This window comes from Theropithecus gelada, chromosome 10, assembly GCF_003255815.1.
Source record: "Theropithecus gelada isolate Dixy chromosome 10, Tgel_1.0, whole genome shotgun sequence".
NCBI lineage: Eukaryota > Metazoa > Chordata > Mammalia > Primates > Cercopithecidae > Theropithecus > Theropithecus gelada.
In genome coordinates this window covers 19,871,226-19,893,505 of record NC_037678.1, presented here as the reverse complement: position 1 = coordinate 19,893,505, position 22,280 = coordinate 19,871,226, and the positions used below count along the sequence as shown (strand labels likewise).

At 53.3% G+C, this 22,280-nt stretch overlaps 2 protein-coding genes across 5 annotated transcripts in view; both read left to right on the top strand.

Moving 5' to 3' along the window:
* TCN2 (transcobalamin 2) overlaps window positions 1-7,271 on the top strand; it is a 21,939-nt gene extending 14,668 nt beyond the window's left edge. For all 3 annotated transcript variants that reach the window (XM_025400390.1, XM_025400389.1, XM_025400391.1), the window contains 2 exons: window positions 2,832-2,947; window positions 6,668-7,271. In XM_025400390.1, coding sequence (XP_025256175.1) covers window positions 2,832-2,947; window positions 6,668-6,729 — 178 coding nt within the window. In that variant the 3' untranslated portion in view covers window positions 6,730-7,271. The remainder of the gene's footprint in view (window positions 1-2,831; window positions 2,948-6,667) is intronic.
* A 7,698-nt stretch (window positions 7,272-14,969) lies between these two features.
* SLC35E4 (solute carrier family 35 member E4) overlaps window positions 14,970-22,280 on the top strand; it is a 25,746-nt gene continuing 18,435 nt past the window's right edge. For both annotated transcript variants that reach the window (XM_025399682.1, XM_025399681.1), the window contains exon 1: window positions 14,970-16,385. In XM_025399682.1, the coding sequence (XP_025255467.1) occupies window positions 15,767-16,385 (619 nt within the window). In that variant the 5' untranslated portion in view covers window positions 14,970-15,766. The remainder of the gene's footprint in view (window positions 16,386-22,280) is intronic.

Below are 22,280 nucleotides of genomic sequence, written 5' to 3'. Positions count from 1 at the left end.
AAAAAAAAAAAAAAAAAAAAAAAAAAGACTGAGTGTGATGGCTCACACCTGTAATCCCAGCCCTTTGGGAGGCCAAGGCAGGCAGATCACTGGAGGCCAGTAGTTCAAAACCACCCAGGCCAATATGGCGAAACCCTGCCTCTACCACACACAAAAAAGTCCTTTCTCTTTCTAGCAGTAGGCAGCTTTAAATCCCCAACAACTTTGTAAATTAAATAGAAAAGTATAAAAACCAATACCATTCAAATAAGGACGCTCTGCAGAGGCGCCGGCCTGCACTTTAGTACCTCCCTGTATTTGAGCTGCAGTGAAGCCTGGGCACTCCTGCCCTGGCTCAGCCACTTCATTCACTATGAGGGCCACCTCCCTTCCCTTCCTGGTGGCCTATGGCACATAGCGCAATGCTGCTGGGCACCAGCGCAGTCACTGATGGCCATACACAGGCTGAGTGCCCTTGGGAGGGCTGAGACCCACAGACTGAGATTACCCAGAACCGGCTGGTATTCGGGTTTGAATATTGTCAGCAAAATGAAAGACAATTTGAATTTAACATTTTTATTCAGAGCTCAGGGAATCTCTGGGAAGACACTGTGGACTCCAGTCTGAGAAATGGTTCTCTTGTTAATGTGTGTGGATGCCGGAACTGGGTTCAGGCATGAAGACTACATTTGAGGCCCCTGAATGCACAGCGGAGAAAGCTCTACTGCAGACAGACAGATAGATGTGGAGAGAGGTGGCCCTGTGCAGCACATGGCCCTGCAGAGTTAAGGAACGGGAAAAGGGCTACTCTGTGACATTCCTTAGAACAGTACTTTCCCTTCGCTTAAGTCACCCCAAATAGATTTGTGTTTCTTTCTTTCTTTTTTTTTTTTGAGAGGGAGTTACACTCTGTCGCCCAGGCTGGAGTGCAGTGGCACAATCTCAGCTCACTGCAACCTCTACCTCCTGGGTTCAAGCAATTCTCCTGCCTCAGCCTCCCAAGTAGCTGGGATTACAGGGGCCCACCACCACACCTGGCTAATTTTTGTATTTTCAGTAGAGACAGGGTTTCACCATGTTGGCCAGGCTGGTCTCAAACTCCCGACCTCAGGTGATCCACCTGCCTCTGCCTCTGCTGGGATTACAGATGTGACCCACTGCACCCAGCCTGTGTTTCTTAAAACCAAAAAAATCCCTCTGTCTCTAAGACTGCAACCTTCAATAACTTAGGGCTGTATTACCCCAGAGGGTACTTTCTGGAAGATGCATCCGTTCACATCACTCCTCTGTTACCTTGATGGTCTCACCTCCTTTTCATTCATTTGCATTCTCCCAGAACCCGCTCATTTGTTGTTATTTTTTGTTTGTTTGTTTGTTTGCTTTTGTTTTTGAGAAGCAGTCTTGCTCTGTCACCCAGGCTGGAGTGCAGTGGTGTGATCTCAGGTCACTGCAACCTCCGCCTACTAGGTTCAAGCGATTCTCCTGCCTCAGCCTCCTGAATAGCTGGGATTACAGGCTTGTATCACCACACCCAGCCTAATTTTCGTGTTATTAGTAGAGATGGGGTTTCACCATGTTGTCCAGGCTGGTCACGAACTCCTGACCTCAAGTGATCCACCCGCCTTGGCCTCCCAAAGTGCTGGGATGACAGGCATGAGCCACCGTGCCTGGCCTGACCCCGCTCTTTTGAAAGACCATTCCCCCAAATTCTGTGCACCTGTGTGCCTTTCTTCTCTCTGCCTCCTCTCGGCTCTGCCCCGCTCTCCTCCCTTCTCCTCTGGCAAATCCCACTCATCTCTTCAAGCCACTCTTCCAGGGGAAGCCCTGATCGTGCTGCTTCCTCCTGTGGGAGGGACGAAGGACCTGGCCTACAGAGTTTGTTTTGTTTTGTTTTGTTTTGAGATGGAGTTTCGCTCTTGTTGCCCGCCTGGAGTGCGATGGTGCGATCTCGGCTCACCGCAAACCTCTACCTCCCGGGTTCAAGTGGTTCTCCTGCCTCAGCCTCCCCAGTAGCTGGGATTACTGGCATGCACCACCACACCCAGCTAATTTTGTATTGTTAGTAGAGATGGAGTTTCTCCATGTTGGTCAGGCTGGTCTCGAACTCCTGACCTCAGGTGATCTGCCTGCCTCAGCCTCCCAAAGTGCTGGGATTACAGGCTTGAGCCGCTGTGCCTGGCCCAGGCTCACGGAGTTTTAAGAGACTTCCTGTGGCAGTGGCATCCGGAAAGAGTGAAGAAACTGAAAGTTGGAGGCCAGAAGCTCAGGAAAGAGGGAGTGTGAGTGAGGAGTCTCTTGGCTGCCAGGGCCAGAAATTGAACTCCAACCCTCTCCACAACAGTGGGTGTAGAGCATGTAGAATCAGAGAGGTAGCTGAGCCATGCAGCCCCAAGAAGAGGGGAATGCCACTGAGCCACAGAGACCCAGTGCCACTGCCAGGTGTCTCTGCCTCCATTTCCCATGACCCTCCCTCTCTCTGCATGCAGGCTTCACCCTCTCTCATTGTACATTGTACACATTCTAGGTGACACCGGCAGCTTCTGATTCTCATGCCCCATAACATCAGCCCCCCAGAGAGGGGACAACTGCTGAGCTGATAACATAATAGATGCCCCTTTCCTGGAGGCCATGGTCATGGTCAGCGTGGAGAGGATGAAGCCTGAGCAGGCAGGATCGGGGATCTGGAGGGGAAGGAGTTGAGACCACAGACCTGTGGCTAGGTGGCCCGGGAAGGGTTTGACTAGTGTCGGCCCAAAGAGCTTGGAAAGGATTTTCCTGCTGTGGGTGAGTTCTGCCTCTCCCCTTAGGGACAACAGCTGCCTCTTCTCTCTCTCTGCCTTTCCCTTTTGTAGATATGAAACACAGGCCTCCTTGTCAGGCCCCTACTTGACCTCCGTGATGGGGAAAGCGGCTGGGGAAAGGGAGTTCTGGCAGCTCCTCCGAGACCCCGACACGCCCCTGTTGCAAGGTGAGTCATGGCCTGACGCCCTGGACGTGCCCCCTACCCCAAGTTTACCCAGCCAAGAGGCTTCATCAACTTACCCCAGCTTTCCCTAGCACCCTCCTGGGCCACAGCTTCACAAAATCAATGATGCTCAAAGTTGGATATATTATATTGAACTGAAGTCTTAGAATTTTTATGTAAGTTATTGTGGAAATTCTAGGAAACTAAATAGATTATTTAAAAAAAAAAAAGAACTAGAAGAAAATTTAAATCACCTAGAATTCCTACTACGTAGGAATAATGTCTCTCTCTCTTTTTTTTTTTTTTTTTGAGATGGAGTTTTGCTCTTGTTGCCCAGGCTGGAGTGCAGTGGTGCGATCTTGGCTCACTGCAACCTTCACCTCCTGGGTTCATGTGATTCTCTCGCCTCAGCCTTCCTAGTAGCTGGGATTACAGGTGCCTGCTACCGTGCCCAGCTAATTTTTTTGTGTTATTAATAGAGATGGGGTTTCACCATGTTGGCCAGGCTGTTCTTGAACTCCTGACCTCAAGTGATCCCCACCAGCCTCAGCCTCCCAAAGTGCTGGGATTACAGGTGTGAGCCACCGCGCCCAGCCAAAATAACGTGGTGGTGTTGTTGTTGTTCGTTTTTGTTTTTGTTTTGAGATACGGTCTTGCTCTGTCACCGAGGCTAGAGTGCAGTGGCACAATCTCAGCTCACTGTAGCCTCAACCTTCCGGGTTCAAGCGATCCTCCCACCTCAGCTTCCTGAGTAGCTGGGGCTACAGGCACACACCACCATGCCCGGCTGATTTTTCTATGTGTGGTAGAGACGAGGTTTCACCATGTTGGCCAAGTTGGTCTCAAACTCCAGAGCCCAAGCGGTCTGCCTGCCTCTGCCTCCCAAAGTTCTGGGATTATAGGCATGAGCCACCATGCTCTGCCAAAATTACTTAATTTTTCCTCTAGATACTTTAAAAAAATATGCCAGTAAGTTTTTCATAAAAAAGTGGAGCCATGCTATCCAGTGGAAATAAAATGTTGCCCACATGTATAATTTTAAAATTTCTACTTGGTAAAACTTTTATATACATATACATATATATATATATATATTTATATTTATTTATTTATTTTTTTTTTTTTTGAGATGGAGTCTTGCTCTGTTGCCCAGGCTGGAGTGCAATGGCGAGGTCTCAGCTCACTGCAACCTCTGCCTCCTGGGTTCAAGTGATTCTCCTGCCTCAACCTCTCAAGTAGCTGGGATTACAGGCGTGTGCCACCATGCCCAGCTAATTTTTGTATTTTTAGTAGCGACAGCATTTCACCATGTTGGCCAGGCTGGTTTCAAAGTCCTGACCTCAAGTGACCTGCTCGCCTCAGCCTCCCAAAGTGCTGGGATTACAGGTGTGAGCCACTGCGCCTGGCCTGCAAACAGACCCTTAAAGGTCATCTGTCCCTACTCTTGCTACTTAAGTTGCCTTTATATTCCACCCCTAAAGAACTTTTATGGGGCACTTACCATATGTCAAGCATTGTGGCGAGTGCTTTAGAGAAGGCGGGACTTTCTGAGGGAGCCCACTAAAAAGCATTCTTTTTTCTTGCTCTCATTCTGAATAAATTGGGGAATAAAAAGTAGGAGCTACAGATGGAGACCCCAAGTCTGGCCAGTTCTATTACTGATAAAGACAGGAGGATGTAGCTTAGGGTGAGAGCTAGGTGGACCCAGCCAGGAAGCAGACCTGGGCAGTTGTAGCCTCTACCTCCTACCCACTCTGCCCTTAAGTCTAGCAGGAAGCCCACTCCCAGTAGAAAAACAGAGAGAGCCCCCGCTACACGTGCCTAGTTTATTCTTCCCAAATCAACCAGTTGCATAAATCACTCCTCTATCTTCCTTGGGGTGGAAAGTGGATGAGAGTTATAATTTGAGTTCCCTTTTGTCTTAGTCCATTGAAGCTGCTATTACAAAATACCATAAACTAGGTGGCTTATAAACAGCAGAAAACGGTGGCTCATGCCTGTAATCCCAGCACTTTGGGAGGCTGAGGCGGGTGGATCACCTGAGGTCAGGAGTTCAAGACCAGCCTGACCAACGTGAAACCCCGTCTCTACTAAAAATACAAAAAATTAGCTGGGGGTGGTGGCGGGCGCCTGTAATCCCAGCTACTCGGGAGGCTGAGGCAGGAGAATCGCTTGAATCCAGGAGATGGAGGTTGCAGTGAGCTGAGACCACACCACTGCATTTCAGCCTAGGCGACAAGAGCGAAACTCCATCTCAAAATAAAATAAAATAAAAATTAAATTAAATTAAATAACAGAAATGTATTTCTTACAGTTCTGGAGGTTGGGAAGTCCAAGATCAGGACACGGACAGATTCAGTGTCTGATGAGGGCCCACTTTCTGGTGGTACCTGCTGCCTGTGTTCTCACATGGTAGAAGGGACAAGGCAACTCTCTGCGGCCTCTTTTTTTTTCTTTTTTTCTTTCCTTCTTTATTTTTATTATACTTTAAGTTCTAGGGTACATGTGCACAACATACAGGTTTCTTACATATGTGTACACGTGCCATGTTGGTGTGCTGCACCCATTAACTCGTCATTTACATTAGGTATATCTCCTAATGCTATCCCCCGCCGTCCCTCCACCCCACGACAGGCCTCTGGGGCCTCTTTTTAAATTTTTTTAAAAAATGTTTTCCTGGCCCTTGCCTGGTGAAGGAACCTCTTTTATAATGGTAGTTTAAAAAATTTTTTTTTTTTTTTGAGATGGGGGTCTCACTCTGTCACCCACGCTGAGTGCCGTATCACGATCTCAGCTCACTGCAACGTCGCCTCCCAGGCTTAAGCAATCCTCCCACCTCAGCCTCCTGAGTAGGTGTGACCATAGGCCTATGCCACAAAGCCCAGCTAGTGTTTTGTATTTTTGATAGAGATGTGGTTTCACCATGTTGCTTAGGCTGGTCTTGACTCCTGAGCTCAAGTGATCCACCTGCCTCGGCCTCCCAAAGTGCTGGGATTCCAGGTGTGAGCCACCCTGCTCGGCCTATAATGGCACTTTCCTATCCCATTCATGAGGCTCTACCCTCATGACCTAATCATCTCCCAAAGGCCCTAAGGCCTCCTGATCCCATCACCTTTGAGGTTAGGTTTTAACATTTAAATTTTGGGGCAACACAGACATTTTGGATCATAGCACCTCCATTGAAAGGGAACATTTCTGACACCTGGCTCTCTCAGAGGGCCCTTTCAGCTCCCCTGCAGGCTGCATTCCCACCTAACCAACAAGCGCACCGACACTCACTCACTCAGAGGTTAAATAACTTGCCCAGAGTCACAGCAGTAATGAATGACAGAGCTGGGGCTTGAATCCAGGCATCCTCCTAGAGCCTGGATTCTCTGTAGTGAGTGAAGGCTGACTCCCGGGAGACTTCATGCATGGTCCTGGTTCCCTCTCCAGACCACACTGCGCAAGTTTCTCTTCCCGATGGCCCCTAGGGTGTTACAAAGACAGCGACCCTTCCTGTCAGGTGTTTTTATTGCCAGATGAGCCCGTGGCCTCAGGAACCCTTTAGGAAGCTGAGTTCAGAGTCTTTGAGCAGGCTTTGGGGAGGTTCCAGCTTCTCACCACCAAGCCCCAGGTGGATTCTTACAGACCCTGGCCTCAGGGTTGGGAGACTGGAAGATGAGGTTGCAGGGTACAATATTCTGCCCAGTTCACCCCGCCTTGCTCAATCTCTTTCTGCAGGTATTGCTGACTACAGACCCAAGGATGGAGAAACCATTAAGCTGAGGCTGGTTAGCTGGTAGCCCCTGAACTCCCTCATCCCAGCAGCCTCGCACACTCCCTGGGCTTCTACCCTCCCTCCTGATGTCCCTGGAACGGGAACTTGCCTGACCCTGCTGCCACCTCCTGTGCACTTGGAGCAGTGCCCCCTGGGATCACCCCAGCCACAACCCCTTCGAGGGCCCTACACCATGGCCTACCCTGAAACAGGGAGCCAAGCACCTTCCCTGGGAAGTCTTTCTGGCCAGGTCTGGCCAGCCTGGCCCGGAAGGTCTCCCACGAAGGCCACCCCATGGTCTGATGGGCATGAAGCATCTCAGACTCCTTGGCAGAAGGAAAAGGAGTCTGCAGGCCGCAGGTGTTGTGAGGACCACTTGTTCCGTGGTTGGGGTCCTGCAAGAAGGCCTCCTCAGCCTAGGGGCTATGGCCCTGACCCCAGCTCTCCACTCTGCTATTAGAGTGGCAGCTCCGAGCTAGTTGTGGCACAGTAGCTGGGGAGACCTCAGCAGGGTGCTCAGTGCCCGCCTCTGACAAAATTAAAGCATTGATGGCCTGTGGACCTGCTGCAGTGGCCTAGTGCCTCATACTCCTCAGGTGCAGGGGTAGGGACAAGAGAAGGGGGAAGTAACCCCATCGGGGAGGAGTGGAGGGTGGCTGAGCCATCTCTGGGCATTGGGGGAGTGATGGGAATGCCAGCACTGATGACATTGACTACTACTGACTGAGCACCCACTACTATCTGCTGAGCACTCACTTGCTAGATACTATCTTGAACAACTTTATGAGGTTGCTGATATTTTCATTTTTATCCTGCTTTACCAATCAGGAAACTGGGAGGCCGGGCATGGTGGCTCATGCCTGTAATCCCAGCACTTTAGAAGGCCGAGGCAGGTGGATCACAAGGTCAGGAGTTCGAGACCAGCCTGGCCAACATAGTGAAACCCCATCTTTACTAAAAATACAAAAAATTAGCCAGGTGTGATGTTGCGTGCCTGTAATCGCAGCTACTCGGGAGGCTGAGGCAGGAGAATTGCTTGAACCCTGGACGCGGAGGTTGCAGTGAGCCGAGATCGCACCATTGCACTCCAGCCTGGGCAACAAGAGTGAAACTCCGTCTCAAAAATAAAAAAAAATAAAAAATAAAAAAATAAAAAAAAAAAATCAGGAAACTGGTGCTCAAAAAGGAAAAGTGACTCAGCAAGGTCACAGACTAGGCAGTGAGGCTGTGGGAACCTGGCTCAGGGACACAGACCTGGCCTGGGACAGCCTCGCAGCTCCTCCACTAAAATACTGAAAATAAGAGGCTTCGATGATGGTTATAATCGTATGTCAGAACCCCAACTCAACTGGAGCCTTGGGACCCCGAAGCTAGGGTCTCACTCCCTGCTCTTCCCCAAGGCACCATTAGGGCACCACCCCAGGCCTTGGCGGCCGCGACGCGGGGATCCTGCCTCTCATTGGTCAGGGGCTTAGGGGCTCTGGGCTGCCCTCTTGAAGGTAGGGTTCAGCCCAGGCAGGCACCCCCTATGCTGCACCCCACCAAGGCTAGGAAGAGGTCCTGTCCTCAGTGGGAGGGACCCTCTGATGAACAGCCCATCAGGTCTGGGTCCACGTGCCTGGGAAGAGATAGTGACACACTTGGAGTCCTTGAAGCCGCAAATCAAACCTCCTAGAGCACCATCTTCAAATACTTAGGGTCTGGGAAGATAGGGGAAGTAGGCAATTTAAAATATTTCTTTACATTGGGTCAGGTGCTGTGGCTCACGTCTGTAATCCTAGCATTTTGGGAGGATGAGGATCACCTGAGGTCAGGAGGTCAAGACCAGCCTGGCCAACATGGTGAAACACCGTCTCTACTAAAAATACAAAAATTAGCTCAGGCGTGGTGGAGGTGCACCTGTAATCCCAGTTATTCAGGAGGCTGAGGCACGAGAATTGCTTGAACCCAGGAGGTGGAGGTTGCAGTGAGCCAAGATTGCACTACTGCACTCCAGCCTGGGCAACAGAGTGAGACTCCATCTCAGAAAAGAAAGAAAGAAAAAACAACCATTATTTTATATTGAAAAAAACTTAGGTGTACCAGGAAGCCAAATGCAAAATCAGTCCCCCCGCCTTTTTTTTTTTTTTTTTTGAGATGGAGTCTCACTCTGTCGCCCAGGCTGGAGTGCAGTGGCACGATCTCGGCTCACTACAAGCTCCACCTCCCGGGTTCACACCATTCTCCTGCCTCTGCCTCCCGAGTAGCTGAGACTACAGGCTCCCGCCACAAGGCTCAGCTCATTTTTTTGTAGTTTTAGTAGAGACAGGGTTTCACTGTGTTAACCAGGGTGGTCTTTATCTCCTGACCTCATGATCCGCCCGCCTCGGCCTCCCAAAGTGCTGGGATTACAGGCATGAGCCACCACGCCTGGCCAATCGGTCTCATTTTTAAGGTGAAATGTCTATGCCCAGAACCCCAAACCTCTGCTTGTTCACTTGCCCATCCTTAATCATGGTGAGAGCACTTCAGGGAGGATTCAGGACTGACTTGTCCTATGACTGACTCTCCCTTAACAGTCCTGAAGCAGAGGCACAGAGATTCAGGGGCTGGCAGCTTGCCTTCGGTCGCACAGCCTGTGGGTGGCAGAGCTGAGATTCCCCCACCTTGCGCCCCAGTGCCAACACTTGCTGTTGTACCATGCCACCTCCCTGCCCCCTGAGACTGGGCCTGAGGAAGCCACAGGCCCCTCCCATGTTGGGGAGACTGGTTGTGGCAGGTCTCAGGCCAGGCTAGAGAGAAAGTGAAGGGGAACTACAGGGGGCCGCTCTGCACTGGACTCTGAGGGGCTCATGAGCTGGGTTTGATCCTCCCTCCAGGAGGGACGGTTGGGGTGTGTTTGGCCCTGAGGAGCAGGAAGCTGCTGAATCCTGCTCAAATGAAAAGATATTTGCTAAGCCAGGCACAGTGGCTCACACCTGTAATCCCAGCACTTTGGGAGGCAGAGGCAGGCGGATCACTTGAGGTCAGGAGTTCAAGGCCAACGTGGTAAAATCCTGTCTCCACTAAAAATACAAAACTTAGTTGGGTGTGGTGGCAGACGCCCGTAATCTCAGCTACTCAGGAGGCTGAGGCAGGAGAATCACTTGAACCCCGGAGGTGGAGGTTGCCGTGAGCCGAGATCACACCACTACACTCCAGCCTGGGCAACAGAGTGAGACTCCAAAAAAAAAAAAAAAAAAGGATATTTGCTGAAAAGACCCAGCCTGTCAAACTCAGGGGCAGTCAAGGGAGGTAGTGAAATGGAAGCTGGAGCTCAGAGCTCCTTCACCTCCCCTGCCCTCAGGCCTTCTCTGCCTCCTTCCCACCAGTCAGCTGCTTCTGGGCATGGTCCTGGCAGAGACTTGTCTCCCTTCCAGTTCAAGCTCCCTCTTACTTTCTCAGCTTGTGTCCCACGCCACTGAGTCTCTGAGACACTGGGTCAGATGTCTAGTCTGGCACAATTGGCAGGAATCCCGAGAAACAGTGTGGGTGAGGCGACAGTCATGTTGGGTGCATGGCCGCATAACAGGGTAAGAGTCTGACCAACAGAGGCCCTCCATCTGGGACTGGGAGGCAGGTCTATGTCAGCCTGTATTTAGATCTCTAATGGCTCCAGACAGGCCCCTTCCGCTCACTAAGCCTGTTTCCTAACACAGCTGTGGGATGGTGCTTTGGTTTACATAGCATGTGATCCCATCATAGATCACACATGGGGAAATTGAGGCCCCAGGAGTGATCTGTCTAGGCACATGCATCGACAAGAGGAGAGGCCCGTCCCACAGCCTTGCAGCACGGTTGCCAGAAATCGATTCTCTGCCCCCACCTCCCCATCCCCTAAAGCCTCTCTCCATCACCTGCTTCCCACAGAAGCAGCCTTTGGAGCCTGGGCCTCCAAAGGGCACATTCAGATTTGAGGGATTTGGGGAGCCTGTGGGCAAGGGCAGACTACTCTGGGCTTTTGGGTGGACCCCAAGGAATGCAAAGGAGCCCCTGCCACTCTCCATGAATGGAGTTGAGTGCCCTAGCCCCCATTCTTCCACATGGGAATATCCTCTTGAGACCCCTGCTGGCTGTTGGTCAAGGCAGGTTAGAAGCTGAGGTCTAAAGTAGCCAGGAGTAGTGGCACCTGCCTGTAATCCTAGCAACTTGAGAGGCTGAGGCAAGAGGATCACTTGAGCCCGAGAACTGGAGGCTGCAGTGAGCTATGATCACACCACTGCACTGCACTCCAACCCTGGGGGAAAGGGCAAGACCCTGTCTCAAAAAAAAAAAGGTTTGGGAGGCCGAGGTGGGTGAATCATGAGGTCAGCCTGGCCAAGATGGTGAAACCCTGTCTCTACTAAACTACAAAAAATAGCTGGGTGTGGTGGCAGGCCCCTGTAGTCCCAGATGCTCGGGAGGCTGAGGCAGGAGAATTGCTTGAATCCAGGCAGCAGAGATTGCAGTGAGCCGAGACTGTGCCACTGCACTCCAGCCTGGGTGACAGAGTGAGACTCCATCTCAAAAAAATAAGCTGAGGCCCTAGAGCCACACAGAGACCAGGTCCAAACCTCCTGCCGCCACTCAAACTGCATGCCCCTGGCACCTTGCTTCCTGCAGCTCCCCAAGCCCTCTCATCTGCAACTGGAATAACACAGCGCCTGCCTCGAGGAGGAACAGTAAGGAGTGGATGGGATGAAGCCCTCCACCCTGGCCGCAGGTGGTGTCTGTGGGTGGCAGAGCTGAGATTCCCTAACTTGGACCCCAGTGCCGACACTTGTTGTTGTACCATGCCACCTCCCTGCCCCCTGAGACTGGGCCCAAGGAAGCCACAGGCCCCTCCCCCTCCCATGTGCCCTGGCCCTTCTGGGCTCCCATGGAGGATGGTGCTGCGGGGCCACCTGCTTTGGGCTCTGCCCTCAGACTCCCTTCACCCCAAGGTGTGCAGTCCTCTCCATTCCACCAAGGCCTGTCCAGGCCTCGCTTGCTTAATCCATTGTCCTCAGAGCCACCCATCACCAGGCAGGGCAGGTGGGAGCCACTTCATGGTGGTCTTGGAGACAGATTTTCACCGCCAACCACTCCCCATCAGCTCAGCTCTAAGAAAGTACAAGGTGTTTTTGTTTCATAACATCATTATTGTTGGCCAGGTGCAGTGGTGTCATGCCTGGAATCTGAGCACTTTGGGAGGCTGAGGCTAGGGATCACTTGAGGTGGGGAGTTTGAGACCAGCCGGGCCAACATGGCAAAACCCCATCTCTATTAAAAATACAAAAATTAGCTGTACGTGGTGGTGGGCACCTGTAGTTCCAGCTACTTGGGAGGCTGAGACAGAAGAATTGATTGAACCTGGGAGTTGGAGGTTGCAGTGAACCAAGATTATGCCTTTGTATTCCAGCTTGGGTGACAGAGTGAAACTCTTTATCTAAAGTAAAATTTATATATATATATATATATATATATAAAATTATTATTGTTGTTGCTGGACGAGGTGGCTCATGCCTGTAATCCCAGCACTTTGGGAGACCGAGGCAGGGGGATCACCTGAGGTCAGGAGTTCGAGACCAGCCTGGCCAACATGGTGAAACCCCATCTCTAGTAAAAATACAAAAATTAGCCAGGCATGATGGAACACGCCTATGATCCCAGGTACTTGGGAGGCTGAGGCAGGAGAATCACTTGAACCCCGGCGGGCAGGGGAAGAGGTTGCAGTAAGCTGAGATTGTGCCACTGCGCTCCGGCCTGGGTGACAAGAGCAAAACTCCATCTCAAAAAAAAAATATATATGTATGTATTATATGTTGTTGGTTTTTTCTTATTATTTTTTAATTAAATTAAAAAATGTTTTTTGAGATAGGGTCTTTGTCACCCAGGCTGGAGTGCAGTGGTGCAACCTCAGCTCACTGCAGCCTCCATCTCCTGGGCTCAAGGGATCCTCCCTCCCAAGCCCCTGAGTAGCTAGGACTACAGGCAGACACACCACCATGCGTAGCTCATGTTTGTTTGTTTGTTTGTTTGTTTGTTTGTTTGTTTTTGAGATGGAGTCTTGCTCTTTCGTCCAGGCTGGAGTGCAGTGGTGTGATTTCGGCTCACTGCAGCCTCTGCCTCCCAAGTTCAAGCGATTCCCCTGCCTCAGTCACCTGAGTAGCTGGGACTACAGGCACCCGCCACCACACCCGGCTAATTTTTGTATTTTTAGTAGAGACGGGGTTTCACCATGTTGGTCAGGCTGTCTCCAACTCCTGACCTTAAGTGATCTGCCAGCCTCAGCCTCCGAAAGTGCTGGGATTATAGGCGTGAGCCACTTCGGCCAGCCTACGGGCTCATTTTTGTATTTTCTGTAAACACAAGGCTTTGCCGTGTTGCCCAAGGCTGGTCTCCAACTCCTGAGCTCAAGTGATCCTCATGCCTCAGCCTCTCAACGTGCTGGGACTATAGGCATGAGCCACTGTACCCAGCCTGTTGTTTTTTATTAATGGAAACTTACTAGAAAACTGACAAAATCCAGGCCGGGTGTGGTGGTTTCCCCCTGTAATCCCACCACTTTGGGAGGCCAAGGCGGGTGAATCACCTGATATCAGGAGTTTGAGACCAGCCTGACCAACATGGTGAAACCCTGTCTCTACTAAAAATACAAAAATTAGCTGGGTGTGGTGGTGCACGCCTGTAATCCCAGCTACTAGGGAGACTGAGGTAGGAGAATCACCTGAACCCGGGAGGCGGAGGTTGCAGAGAGCCGAGATCGCGCCATTGTACCCCAGCCTGGGCAACAAGAGCGAAACTCGGTCTTGGTCTTGGAAAACAAACAAACAAACAAATCTGACAAAATCTCAAAGATAATTATAACCCTTAGGGGTCCCAGATTTCTCCTCCTCAGGAAATGGCAAGGGGGTATGGAGAGGGGCCGCCTGCTTTGGCTGGCTTAGTTTCCTTCCCACAACCCTTTCTGGAGAAACTCTAAACGCCCCCATTTTTTAGTCCTGGAAATTTCCCTATCTGCACCCCCTGCCCTGTAGCTTAGGTTATTCAGCAGAGATTTGCAGGCTCCAGCAGGCGTCGGACTTACAGAGGCAAATGTGACCATGTAAATTCCCGGGCCCACCCGTGACAGAGAGCGTGTGATTCAGCAGGCCTCCTGTGAGGCTGGAGGTTTTAAACCCGCGTCCCGTGATTGGGATGGGGATTGAGGACCATATTCCGCGCCTGGCCACCAGAGGGCGCAGCGGGCTGGGCTCAGCGGTCCCCCTTTGAGAGCTTGTGTCTCCAGACAGGTTGCTGTAATCAAGGATTTGCTGGTTAGACAACAGGCAAGGGGTGAGCTGGGTCCCCTTGGGCAGAAGCCTAGGGAAGGAAGCCCGACAACAGGAAAGAGGCTCACATCTGGTATTGGGCACATGGCTGGGCCTTGGTCCTCGTGCCCCTGGACTTCAGAGCTCAGAGGGGCCAGGGCCAGGCCTGGCCTGGAATCTGGATGGACCTGTTCTGCCCTAAGGCACGCCATTTACCCAGTCCTGAGCTCAGAGAGCGTCTGTCGTTCCCGTGGGAAAACCGAGACAGGGGCAAGGGCTCAGTGGCAACTGCTCTGCCTTCCAGACCAGGGCTCTGTCTTGCCGGGGCTAGGGCACAGGGTGGACCCCAGGAAGTTCTGCTATGAGTCATCTCCGAGTGCTCAGGGGACGGGACAGAGGCTGCCGGCCGGGGAAGGATGCCGGCCGGCGGTACCTACTTCCGCAGCTGCGGGTAGCCCTGCCTGGTGATTCAGCTTCCCTCTGAGGGTCCCCAGGTGGCGCCGCCCTGGACTGGGAGGCTGGGGAGGATGCTGGGGCTATGGAGGGGCGGTGGAGGTGCCTTAAGGGACTCTGTAATCCAGCTCTGCTGGATGCTGAGGTTCTACGATAATTGTGGCCAGAGATCAGGTGGGCGCGAGACTGGTCCTGGGATGGGGCCTGTGGGCCCCTCCTCACTACCCTGCTTCTTGAAGATAGCCTGGGCGGCTGTGCGGGATACCCCAGTGTCTCCAGCAATGCGCGTTGATCTCCATGGGGGGCTCGCCTTGGCGCTGGGTGGGAAGAGACCTGCTGGCGAAGAGAGGCTGACCACGCCAGCTCGGGGTGGGGCTCTACTGGGCAGATGCACAGGCCCGGGGCAGAGGAGGGCTGATGGGGGAAATGCCAGGCCGATGGGGGAGGGGCTGTGAGCGGGAGGTGTTGGGGCGGGGCGAGACCTCCCGGCTCCGGGAGCGGGGCCTGGCCTGGGGCGGGGCCTGGCGGGGGTGCTCAGCCCAGTTTTCCGTGTAGGGAGCGGGCGGCGGCGGCGGCGGAGGAGGAGGCAGAGGCAGAGGCGGAGCCAAGGGCGCACCACCGCGCCCGCCGTGCCGGGCCTGAGCTGGAGCCGGGCGTGAGTCGCAGCAGGAGCCACAGCCGGAGTCACAGCCGCAGCCAGAGCCGCAAAGCCTCCGAGAGCAGGAGTTGGAGCGCAGGCCCTGCTGGAACCGCGCCTAGCTCGCCGCCAGGCACCGGCCGGAGCACGGGCCGTGGTGTCAGCTCACTGCCCGGGCAGTGTGGGAGACAGCGAGCCCGCGACCCCCCAGGCCGGGCACCACCAGGCGCGGAGCCCGGATCGCCCCCCTGCCAGACCTGGTCACGGCCAGAGCACGCAGGAGTTCCCAGGGTCTGGATCTGCGCGCACCCTAATGACCTGGGGACCGAAGAGAAAAAAGGAACGAGGATTTCATCTAAAAGCATAGCGTGGGCACTAGGCGAGGAGGCGAGTGGAGACCACCTGGCACGGGCAGAGGTGCCTGGAGCCCACGCTTGAGCATCGGAGACCCTGGCATCCTAGCAGTCGCGACCTTGGCTCTACCCTGTCTGAGTTGGAAATACAGCTTAGCTCCTAGACATCGCTGGCACAGGCCTGGCACAAGTAAGCAGTGTTCTCACCTGTCTGAAACGGGACACGGGGTCGGAGGAACCAGGATCTAGCCTGGCCCCAAGCGGAGATCTCTGGTGGCCCAGAGGTGGTCATTGGGGAGCCTACCTCCTGCCCTAGCCCCACTGGTGCGGATGTGCCGCTGCCCACCGGAGCACCATGATGGCAGGATGACCTCAACCGAAGTAGCAGCAGCAGCTGGTGGTGCTCGGGCGGCTGGGCCCCCCGAGTGGCCCCCTGGCAGCCCTCAGGCCCTCCGGCAGCCTGGCCGGGCCCGGGTGGCCATGGCAGCACTGGTGTGGCTGCTGGCCGGAGCCAGCATGTCAAGCCTCAACAAGTGGATCTTCACAGTGCACGGCTTTGGGCGGCCCCTGCTGCTGTCCGCGCTGCACATGCTGGTGGCAGCCCTGGCATGCCACCGGGGGGCACGGCGCCCCATGCCAGGCGGCACTCGCTGCCGAGTCCTACTGCTCAGCCTCACCTTCGGCACTTCCATGGCCTGCGGCAACGTGGGCCTAAGGGCTGTGCCCTTGGACCTGGCACAACTAGTCACTACCACGACGCCTCTGTTCACCCTGGCCCTGTCGGCACTGCTGCTGGGCCGCCGCCACCACCCACTGCAGTTGGCGGCCATGGGTCCGCTCTGCCTGGGGGCCGCCTGCAGCCTGGCTGGAGAGTTCCGGACACCCCCCACTGGCTGTGGCTTCCTGCTGGCAGCCACCTGCCTCCGTGGACTCAAGTCGGTTCAGCAAAGTAAGTGCCTGGGTGGCCAACTGAGAAGGTGGGGATCCGGGTGGGTGTGTGGCCTGGATGGCCCTGTGAGGGGTATGGCTGTTGTCCCATTTTACAGATGAGGAAACTGAGGTTCATGGCTGTGGAGGAAGCAGAACTGAGGCTCAGAGAGGGCCAACAGCTCAGTGAGTTGCAGGCCCCAAACTCAGGCTCTGGAGGCCCAACTCGTGTTTATTTACTTATTTAGACAGGGTCTGGCTCTGTCGCCCAGGCTGGAGTGCAGTGGTGAGATCTCAGCTCACTACAGCCTCTGCATCCCGAGTTCAAGCGATTCTTCTGCCTCCGCCTCCCAAGTAAGTGGGACTACAGGTGTCCACCACCATGCTAAGATAATTTTTGTATTTTTATTAGAGAAGGCGTTTTACCATGTTGGCCAGGGTGGTCTTGAACTCCTGACCTCCCAAGGTGCTAGGATTAGTGCGTGAGTCACTGCACCAGGCCAGCTTTTTTTTTTTTTTTTTTTTTTTGTATACACAGGGTCTTGCTATGTTGCCCAGGTGGGTCTTGAACTCCCAGCCTCAGTGATCCTCCTACCTCAGCCTCCTGAAGTTCTGGAATTACAAACCGGTATTTAGTGATAGCCAGTGATCTATGCTTTGACTAGCCTTTATCTCACTGTTTTGTTCCCATTTGATAGATGAAGAGGCTTGCTCTGGGCCATGTGGCCAGTGAGCAACAGAGGCAAGATCTGAACCCAGATAGGAGGACTCCATCCTTCCAAGAGATGTGGCCTAATGCTTTAGACCCAGAGGAAAGCCAGAAAGCATGGGCCAGGGAGAGAAAAGGAGGTAAAGCCTTGAGCTGGGATTTGGAAGGTCAGGGTTCAGGCCTAAGTCTGGGGAGGGCTGATGTTTACTGGGAGCTACAGTGTGACAGGCTTGGTGCTGGGTGTTGACCTTGAGTTCTCATGGCAACCACCAACATTATCCCCATTTTACAGATGATGGGACTAAGACCCAGAGAAGTTCATGATTTGACAGGCCGGGCATGGTGTCTCATGCCTGTAATCCCAGCACTTTGGGAGGCTGAGGCGGGAGGACTCTTGAGGCCAGGAGCTCAAGACCAGCCTGGCCAACATGGTGAAACCCTGTATTTATTAAAAATACAAAAATTGGGGCCAGGTGCGGTGGCTCACGCCTGTAATTCCAGCACTTTGGGAGGCTGAGATGGGTGGATCATGAGGTCAGGAGTTCAAGAACAGCCTGACCAAGATGGTGAAACCCCATCTCTACTAAAAATACAAAAAAATTAACCGGGTGCCATGGCAGGCGCCTGTAATCCCAGCTACTTGGGAGGCTGAGGCAGGAGAATAGCTTGAACCCGGGCGGCAGAGGTTGCAGGGAGCCAAGATCACCCTACTGCACTCCAGCCTAGATGACGAGTGAGACTCCATCTCAAAAAAAAAAACAAAAAAAAAAACAAAAAAACTGGGCTGGGCGCGGTGGCTCACAGCTGTAATCCCAGCACTTTGGGAGGCCAAGGCTGGTGGATCACCTGAGGTCAGGAGTTTGAGACCAGCCTGGCCAACATGGGGAAACCCAGTCTCTACTGAAAATACAAAAATTAGCTGAGCATGATTGTGGGTGCCTGTAATCCCAGCTACTCAGGAGGCTGAGGCGAGAGAATCACTTGAACCCAGGAGGCAGAGGTTGCAGTGAGCCGAGATCACGCTATTGCACTCCAGCCTGGGTAACAAGAGCGAAACTCTGTCTAAAAAAAAAAACAAAAACAAACAAAAAAAAAACCAGCTGGGCCTGGTGGTGTGCACCTGTAATCCCAAGTACTGGGGAGGCTGAGGCATAAGAATTGCTTGAACTCGGGAGAAGGAGGTTGCAGTGAGCCGAGATCATGCCACTGCACTCCAGCCTGGGTGACAGAATGAGACTCTGTCTCAAAAAAAAGAAAGAAGTTCGGCCCTGCGCAGTGGCGCACACCTGTAATCCCAGCACTTTGGGAGGCCGAGGTGGGAAGATCATGAAGTCAGGAGATCAAGACCATCCTGGCCAATGTGGTGAAACCCTGTCTCTACTAAAAATACAAAAATTAGCTGGGCGTGGCAGTGCGTGCCTGTAATCCCTGCTACTTGGGAAGCTGAGGCAGGAGAATCACTTGAACCCAGGAGGCAGAGGTTGCAGTGAGCCGAGATCACGCCACTGCACTCCAGCCTAGGGACAGAGGGGGACTCCGTCTCAAAAAAAAAAAAAAGAACAAAGAAAGAAAGAAGTTCACGATTTACACAGAGGTCACAGGGTCCCTAATGACGTGAAGCATGGTCTGTGTGACTGCAGCAGGGCTCTGGGCAGTTTAGGGTAGAGGTTCCAGGCCCAGACCCGCTAGATCATTCTGCCTGAGGGCTGGCTTCCCGCCTTTCCTACTGAGGAGCATCTGAGTCGCAGCCTCTACCCTTTCTCTGCCTCAAGCGCCCACTCAGAGTGGGGAGGTCTGGGTTCCAACCATACCTTTGCTCATATTTGCTGGGCAACCTTGGACAGATCAGGATTTTATCTGGGCCTCACTTTCCTCATCTGTCAGTGGAGGAGAGTTGGAGTTGATGGAGTCCAAGGGGCCTCTTGCTCTCCCTTCCTGCCCTGAGATCCTGTGACCCAGGCCTGGAAGAAGGAAGTGGGCACTCCAAGAATGCTGGGCTGGGGTTGATGGCAGCCTGCAGCCAGGGAAGATTGAAGTCAGAGTTCAGCCCTGCCCTGGCATATTCAGAGCTGGGACACAGAGGCCCTGTCACTATCCTCCCTGGCCCCGAGGCAGGGCCAAAACCCAGTTCTATTTTTTGCCCTCAGGTTACATGATAGCTGGAGGCTGAGCACAGGCATGAGCTCTGGGCTTGAGTCTGCACTGGGAAACCTGACCTATGGTCCCCCCCATGCAGGACACAGTGCTGCGAAGGTCCTAACCTCAAGGCCTGTGCTGCCCCTGCTGAGAAACAGTCAGTGCTCCTCACACTGGGACCCAGGCAGCCCCAACCTTCAAGAGGGGTTATGGCTGGCCAGGCCTCAGGCACTTGGGCATGGAGTGGCATGTGCCTGGCATCGGGCTGCATCTTGACTCCTGCCAGCTCCTTCTTTACCTCCCTCCCCAGTCTTAACTCCCTGACCCCTGGGGAGGTTGGGTCCTTGCTCTAGGCTCCTGAAGCACCCTCTGCTCACCCCATCATGGCTCCAAATGCCATGTATGATCGCCACCTGGTTACATGTCTGCTGTCTGCCAGACAGATTTGGGCAACTCTGTGTTCCTGGAACCTAGCCCCGGGGCCTGGCAGAGGGTACATACTTTGTAAATTATAATTTTTAAATTTTATTTTATTATTATTTTTTTGAGACAATCTCTGTCGCCCAGGCTGGAGTGCAGTGGCGCAATCTCGGCTCACTGCAACCTCTGCCTCTTGGGTTCAAGCAATTCTTGTGCCTCAGCCTCCTGAGTAGCTAAGACTACAGACTTATGCCACCATGCCTGGCTAATTTCTTTTTTTTTTTTTGGAGAAACAGGGGCTCACTATGTTGCCCAGGCGGTCTCGAACCCTTGGCCTCAAATGATCTTCCCTCCGGGCCTCCCAAAGTGCTGGAATTACAGGTGTGAGCCAACATGCCCAGATGGATAGATTTATTGATGGCTCTGACAGGCGAGCCGATCTCATAGAATGGTTGGGCTGCATGGTTCAGGAGGGAGTTTAGAGGGCTGGAGGCCCCACTAACAGAGATGGGAGCCCTGCAGAGATGGGGAGGAACAGACTTGAGCCAGGGCCTGAGATAGGTTTTTTTTTTTTTGCTCATTTGTTTGTTTATGAGAGGGTCTTGCTCTGTCATCCAGGCTGGAGCACAGTGGCTCACTGCAGCCTCAATTTCCCAGCTTCCGGCAATCCTCCCACCTCAGCCTCCCAAGTAGCTGGGACTATAGGTGCACCTCCATGCCAAGCTAATTTTTGTATTTTTTGTAGAAATGGGGTTTCATCGTGTTGCCCAGGCTGGTCTCCAACTCCTAGACTCAAGTGATTTACCCACCTCAGCCTAAAGTGCTGGGATTACGGGCATGAGCCACCACACCCGGCCTGAAATAGGTTTTGAACAAAAGGAGGTTTCTACAGCAAGAGGCTCCTGGAGAGGCACCAGGGCCAGATTCAGACTCAAGTGTACATGGCTGATGCCAGCTCCATTCCTGAGAGCAGAGTCTGTGGGAGCAGAGGGCAAGTATCCAGAAAGAAGGCTGGGCATGGTGGCTTACGCCTATAATCCCAGCACTTTGGGAGGCCAAGGCAGGCAGATCACTTGAGGTCAGGAGTTTGAGACCAGCCTGGCCAGCATGGTGAAACCCCGCCTCCACTAAAAATACAACAAAATTAGCTGGGCATGCTGGTGCATGCCTGTAATCCCAGCCACTCGGGAGGCTGAGGTAGGAGAATCTCTTGAACCGGGGAGGTGGAGGTTGCAGTGAGCCGAGATATCACACCACTGCACTCTAGCCTGCGTGACAGACTGAGACTCCATCTCAAAAAAAAGAAAAAAAAAGTCAGGCGCAGTGGGTCACGCCTGTAATCCCAGCACTTTGGGAGGCTGAGGCAGATCACAAGGTCAGGAGATCAAGACCATCCTGGCTAACATGGTGAAACCCCGTCTCTACTAAAAAATACAAAAAATTAGCCAAGTGTGGTGGCGGGTGCCTGTAGTCCCAGCTACTCAGGAGGCTGAGGCAGGAGAATGGCGTGAACCCGGGAGGCAGAGCTTACAGTGAGCTCGAGATCGCACTACTGCACTCCAGCCTGGGTGACAGAGCGAGACTCTATCTCAAAAAAAAAAAAAAAAAAAAAAGTATCCAGAAAGAGGAGAGCCCAGACAGCTGCCGGCAGGGCCAGCGGCTTCCCTCCTTCCTGGGCCAGTTGTAGGCCCAGGGGGCCTGCACGAGGAGAGTGCCGTCTTCCTACCCACAGAAAGGGTGGGAAGTGGGGCGCCAGCCTGCTGAGCTTGCTCTTAGCTGGACCCCCCCACCCTGCCCCACATCACAGAGCAGGCGGACTCAACCCCTGTCCTCTGAGCCCTCAGGCTGTGTGTGATGGGGGAGATGCACTCAGATATAGAGATCACAATGACAAAAGAGAAGTTCTAGAGTCAAGGTGGTCACAGGTGTTGGGGAGCGGTTGCTTCTTCCTGGGGAGCCCTGAGAAGGCTGCCTAGGGGAAGAGGCATGCAGTGAGGATGACAATAATGTAACCAAACATTTGTTGGGGCCTCCCTAAGTGCCCACACCATGCCCAGCTCTTCATACTGATGGAGGAGGAAAGGGTGATCTGGGAATGGGAAACAGGCTGTCCCAGGGCACGGGGTGTCAGCCAGCAGGAGCAGGGTGTGGGGATCATGCCAGCTGCCGGGGTGAGCTGGCATCAAGGGCATCACACAGGGCATCAGGCCCCGTGTTCAGCACGTCACATGTGAGGGAGATGTTGCTACCTGAACCACACTACTCACAAGGAGACTGAGGCATGCAGAGAGAGACAGTGTCACACCGCCCGTGAAAGAGCAAAAGGGACAAGCCAATAGCAAGCAGACAGGGTTTAGAGAAGGGTCAGCTGTTACCTGTGGCAGAAACCTGGGCATGTTCCACTAGAAGGAGAAGTGACAATGAGGCAGGACAAACAGGCTGACACTTTGGGGTCCCCAGGTAGAAGTCAGTTGCCGCCTCTGACAGCGACTCGCCGCCCTTTCCCTGGGCTGCAGGAAGGGGAGGTGGAGGAGTGGGTGGGATGTACAATGGGTGCGAGGAGATGGGTGGGAAGGTTAGGACCTTCCTGCCTGGCTGCCTTGCAGAGGGTGAAATTTGCCAAAGGTGAAGTTCACCTGAAAACCCACATGC